General features: G+C 29.4%; 2 protein-coding genes across 2 annotated transcripts; both read left to right on the plus strand.

Annotated features, from left to right (window-relative positions):
* The first annotated feature begins 272 nt into the window (after positions 1–272).
* LOC131183108 (uncharacterized) lies at positions 273–3,271 on the plus strand. The gene is made up of 3 exons (XM_058153034.1): positions 273–279; positions 2,719–2,796; positions 2,874–3,271. The coding sequence occupies exons 1-3, from the start codon at positions 273–275 to the stop codon at positions 3,269–3,271; spliced, it is 483 nt and encodes a 160-aa protein (XP_058009017.1).
* A 321-nt stretch (positions 3,272–3,592) lies between these two features.
* LOC131183109 (uncharacterized) lies at positions 3,593–4,394 on the plus strand. Its single transcript, XM_058153036.1, has 3 exons — positions 3,593–3,772; positions 3,874–4,255; positions 4,324–4,394. The coding sequence occupies exons 1-3, from the start codon at positions 3,593–3,595 to the stop codon at positions 4,392–4,394; spliced, it is 633 nt and encodes a 210-aa protein (XP_058009019.1).
* Positions 4,395–5,222: the final 828 nt, after the last annotated feature.

Consider the following 5,222-nt stretch of genomic DNA (forward strand, 5'->3'; position numbering starts at 1 on the left):
GTTAAGGTGTACATCGATAACATGATCATCAAGTCAAAGAGGTTAGAGGATCATGTCAAAGACATAGCTGAAATGTCTGATGTGATGGACAAAGAGGGATGAAACTGAACCCAAACAAGTGCACTTTTGGAGTAAAACTGGAAAATTCCTTAGCTTCATGATATCTGAATGAGGGATAGAAGCAAATCTAGAAAAAATCTTAACAATCTTGGACATGCAACAGTTGAGCAATATAAAGGAAGTTTAATAGCTCAACAGATGGATCAATACCCATGGAAGGTTCATGAGTTGTTTAGCCAAAAAATGCTAGCCTTTCTTTTTACCTTTAAGGGGTGTTTTTTTTTAAGGGTAACGGGGTTAAGAGTTACTCTTATAATATATTACCCTTCATTAACTGTGTTTGGTTTGTCAAGGTTAACATATAACCCAGTTAACCATTCACCTTAATTAAACGTAATTCATTAACCTATGAGGGGGTGGGGTAATGGCTTAAAACATTAACGAGGTTAAAGCAACGCAATTCATTCTACAAGAAATCATCTCTACCATTCACTCATCAAGAAAATCATCTCGACTTCACTTACCCACCAGATTAACAATCAATTTTTTTTTATCATTGATCTATAAAAAAAAAGCACATCATCTTCACCTTCTCCTTACTAAGGTACGTCTTTTGTTCAACAAATTAGGTTTTGTTCATAGTGAAATTAGGTAGTTTTATTTTGATTTTCCATATGAGATTTAGATCCCATATATTATTTCATTCATTTTGATTTTGTCTTTCTACAATTACTGTATAATTTGTAAGATTTCTTAGTTTCATTTGAATTGATAGTCAATCTATATGTCAATTTTGGTTTTTTTTTGTTATGGGTTTCTTGGCTTGTTTCTTTTTTGATGGGTGAATTTATTTTCTATTTTCTTCATGTTGGATTCTTTCTTTTTCTAATACTATTAGGTGATTTGGGTAATAAAATCACATAAATTATTTCTTTTAATTATTGCAAGATTTGCTATATTTCTGTAATTTTTTTTTTGTGAATCTAGGTTAATTGATTTTTTTTTAGTGTTCTTGGACTGGATTTAAAGAAACCAAACCCACCTAGACCACTAGAGAATGACAAATATATATATATATATATATATATATATATATATATATATATATATATATATATATATAAAGAAAAAGACAAATGGGGGACTGCGGCTAGCAATATTCTGGCCAGTGCTATTCCAAAAGCTAGTTTGATTTTGAGGGAGAGAGAGTAGTTGGTATATTCATTATGGTGGGACATGAAAGGCTTAAAAAGATAGTAACTTTGGAAGAATCTCAAGTAGATGTTTGCTCAATTTTCTGTGATTAACATAACATGGCATCTCCTTTTCGTTGGGTTAAAAGGATATTTAAATTTTTCTGGTTACACTTACACATGCCTTACCTTCCAACTTTTTACCTTCGCTTTTGTTGTGTGTGATTTTTACCTAGAATATTTAGACTACCATTTGGTTTGTTGGCTACAAAAAACATAGGATGAAATTATTGAGTGAATGGGAATTCGTCCCTTCCTACTCATATTATATCAAGATTGTTTGACATCTTCCTATTAAATAATTCTCTGTATAGTGACACTTCTCTTTTAAACATATATTATACTCTTCTTTAACTTGAAGACAACTCTTTATCTTTTTTCCATTTTTTCTTTTATCTTTATAAATTGGTAGATTAATATATTATACATGTACTACATGTCCATTTTATATATGCTGTAGACTTAGAATTCACGTTTTATATATATATATATATATATATATATATATATATATATATATATATATATATATATATATATATATATATATATATATATATATATATATATATATATATATATATATATGTTTATTAGAAAAGATCAATTTCTAATGAAATTCATATTCATTATGGATGCTGTCATGACTCATAGGCCATTATCAAGAAAGGAAACAACAATATTTTTAATGGTTTGGTGTCTAAGATGTAGAACCATGTTAATGTTAAGCATGTGTTTTAATATGGTAAGGTTGCTTGAGCGCTTGAAAGTGTTAGAGAGAATAACCACTTCTCGCAAAATAAGCATGAATAAATGTTTTAAAAATATTAATGAATTTATCCATGATGATACAACATGTATTGAACAACTTAGAATGGATAGACACACATTTTACACATTATGTGGAAAGCTTAGAGAGATTGGACACCTAAAAGATAGAAAAAAACATGCTTGTTGAAGAAAGGGTAGCATTTTTCTTGAACATTTTAGCTCATGATGAAACAATTAGAATTATCAAACATAGATTGAAGCGATCCCAAGAAACCATCAATAGGCATTTCCACAAAGTGTTAAGGGCGGTGTTACGTTTACATGAAGTTTTATTGAAGACTCCCGATCCAGTTCCTAAAAACTATACAAATGATAGGTGGAAATGGTTTAAGGTACTTCTATTAAAACACATTATATATTATTGATTTGAAAAAAAATTGCATTATATGCATTATATATTTAACTTTTGAGTTGTTGTAATTGTTAGAATTGTTTAGGAGCATTAAATGGAACATATATGAAGGTCAAAATACCAGAAAATGCTAAATCAAGATATCGAACAAGAAAAAGAGAATTGGCAACAAATATTTTAGGAGTGTGCTCAAGAGATATGCAATTCATTATGTTTTACTAGGATGGGAAGGTTTAGCTGCTGATGGGAGAATACTTAGAGATGCTCTTAACAGAAGATATTCATTAAAAGTACCTCATGGTGAGGCGAATTATGATTGAGTAATGCTAATATAGAAAATAAAAAGTTACTAAGCATATTTTTTTTATTTTATTTAGGTTATTATTATCTTGTTGATGCTGGTTATACCAATTGCGAAGGATTTCTTACTCCTTATAGAGGGCAACGGTATCACCTCAATGAGTGGAGAGATGGCCGACATCCTGTAAGTCCTGAAGAATTTTTTAACATGAAACATTCGGCTTCTAGGAATGTGATCGAGAGATTTTTTGGTCTACTTAAAATGAGATGGAAGATCCTTTGGAGTACTTGTTGCTATGGAATTGATACACATATAGATATCATAACTGCTTGTTGTCTTCTTCACAATCTCATTAGAAAAGAAATGCAATATGACCCTTTGGAAGTTGCATTAAATGATGTAATGGAGCAAAATGCAGGACAAGGAAATGATGAAGAAAATTACATTGATGTGATAGAGCCTTCAAATGAGTGATAGATATGGAGAGATAATCCATTTACTGTTGTTTTTCATTAATGAAATTAGACTATATTATTTGAATATGGGTTCTTTTAGCATGTTAATTCTTTTATCTTGTAATTTATATTAACTTGCTTTTGGTTCATTACTTTAATTGGTTATAGCATGAGTAATTCTGAATAAGTTGGAAGCCAAGCCAAAGATAAAGCTCCTAGAAGAATATGGACTAAAAAGGAGGATAAATGCATGGTTGAAATTTTACTAGCAATGCACCGTGAAGGAAAGTATAAAGAAAGTAATTTTAAACCAAGTTATTTGTTTCAACTAGAGAAACGAATGGCTCAAAAAATGCCTGAAAGTGTTTTGAAAGCTACTAACATAGATTCTAGATTGTCTTATTTGAAAAGACAATTTTATGCTCTTCATGAAATTAAGGAGAAAGGTAGTGGATTTGGATGGGGTGATAAGCAAAAAATGGTCACGGGTGATAGAGCAGTATTTGATGAATGGGTGAAGGTAATTTTTTTTTAATAATATACTCATCATTTAAAATTATTTGGATCTCAATGTTTTAGTGCTTTTGTTATGACTTGTTGCTTATTGCTATTTTTTTACAGAGTCACAAGGATGCAAAAGGGTTATTCAGGAAACCCTTTTCATTTTATGATATTTTTGAAGAAATCTATGCTAAAGATAGAGCAACTGGAGTTAGTGCTGCTGATCGAGTAGATGCAGAAAACAATCAGTCCACTAATTGCATAAGTGAAAGTAATCCTGCAGATGATGATGCTAGTGGACAATTTATTGGAACATCTCAAGATCCACCTTCTGGGAGCAAAAAGCAAAAGAGAAAATTTGAAGAAATTGAAAAAGTGCAAGGACAATTCATAGACATGATGCAACAAATTATGAAACATGATCAAGAGGTAATGACTCAATTAGCAAGCACTCTTTCACGAAATGAGAGGAGCGATAGAACTAAACTTCAACAAGCAATTGGTGAGATCCTGGATTGACAACAATAAAAATTCTACATGCTATGAGAGCAATGACTTCTGATGATGTAGCTATGTTCTTGAGTTTGGAAGATGTGGATGAAAAGTCTGAATTTGTTCGCATGATCCTTGGTTACTTTTGATAATATAGTAATTATATATATGTTGAAACTTTATGGTAGTCATATATGCTTTTTTGTAGCTCAGGTCATATTAATTTGTATGTATTTGTAATAGACAAATGACTATCTCCAATAGTCATATATGTTATTTTGTGGCCTAGGCTATAGTACTTTTGCATGTGTGTGTATATATATATATATATATTATTTATGTGCCAACGACAGTGACTATATCAATTATCAACATCTTTATTATGTTTATTGCAATGGTGTCATTTATTAAATTTAGTTAATATTTATTTATAAAATTTTCATAATAATAAACAAATAAATTAAGAAATATTTATTATTTTTTAATTAACATCTAAAATGTTTAAAATGGATAATTCTTTTTTTTTTCTTTATATGACTTTTTATTAAATTAAATTATTAATATTTGTTTCCAAAATAAATAACTATATAATATAATTTTATTTTTAATAATATATTCTTTAATTAAATTGATAAAAGTAACTTATATCTTTCATTCATATAAACATACCAAACACACTTAACTATTTCAAGTGTAATTGTTACTCTTCATTCATGGTAATGCTAAACATACTTAATGGTATTAATTGTTGCATCTATAACTATTACACTCTTAATTATTACCCTTGTAATCTTTAACCCCTATTTCGTTCACCTTGTACCAAACGCACTCTTAAAAGCAAGAAATAATTTCAAATGGGTAAAATAATGTTAGGTAGCTTTCGATCATTTGAAACAATTTTTATTATCACCACTGTCACTTAACTTGCCAAAATTGGGTGAGGTTTGTTTCTCTATCTTACAATGACAAAAGAAATA

This window comes from Hevea brasiliensis, chromosome 1, assembly GCF_030052815.1.
Source record: "Hevea brasiliensis isolate MT/VB/25A 57/8 chromosome 1, ASM3005281v1, whole genome shotgun sequence".
NCBI lineage: Eukaryota > Viridiplantae > Streptophyta > Magnoliopsida > Malpighiales > Euphorbiaceae > Hevea > Hevea brasiliensis.

Excerpts from the sequence above, each read along its gene's own strand:
- LOC131183109 (XM_058153036.1), top strand. The coding sequence starts at position 3,593 with ATGGCTCAAAAAATGCCTGAAAGTGTTTTGAAAGCTACTAACATAGAT. Across the intron at positions 3,773-3,873 it reads TATTTGATGAATGGGTGAAG|AGTCACAAGGATGCAAAAGG; the intron begins GTAATTTTTTTT and ends ATTTTTTTACAG. Across the intron at positions 4,256-4,323 it reads TAAACTTCAACAAGCAATTG|CTATGTTCTTGAGTTTGGAA; the intron begins GTGAGATCCTGG and ends CTGATGATGTAG.
- LOC131183108 (XM_058153034.1), top strand. Across the intron at positions 2,797-2,873 it reads TTCATTAAAAGTACCTCATG|GTTATTATTATCTTGTTGAT; the intron begins GTGAGGCGAATT and ends TATTTTATTTAG.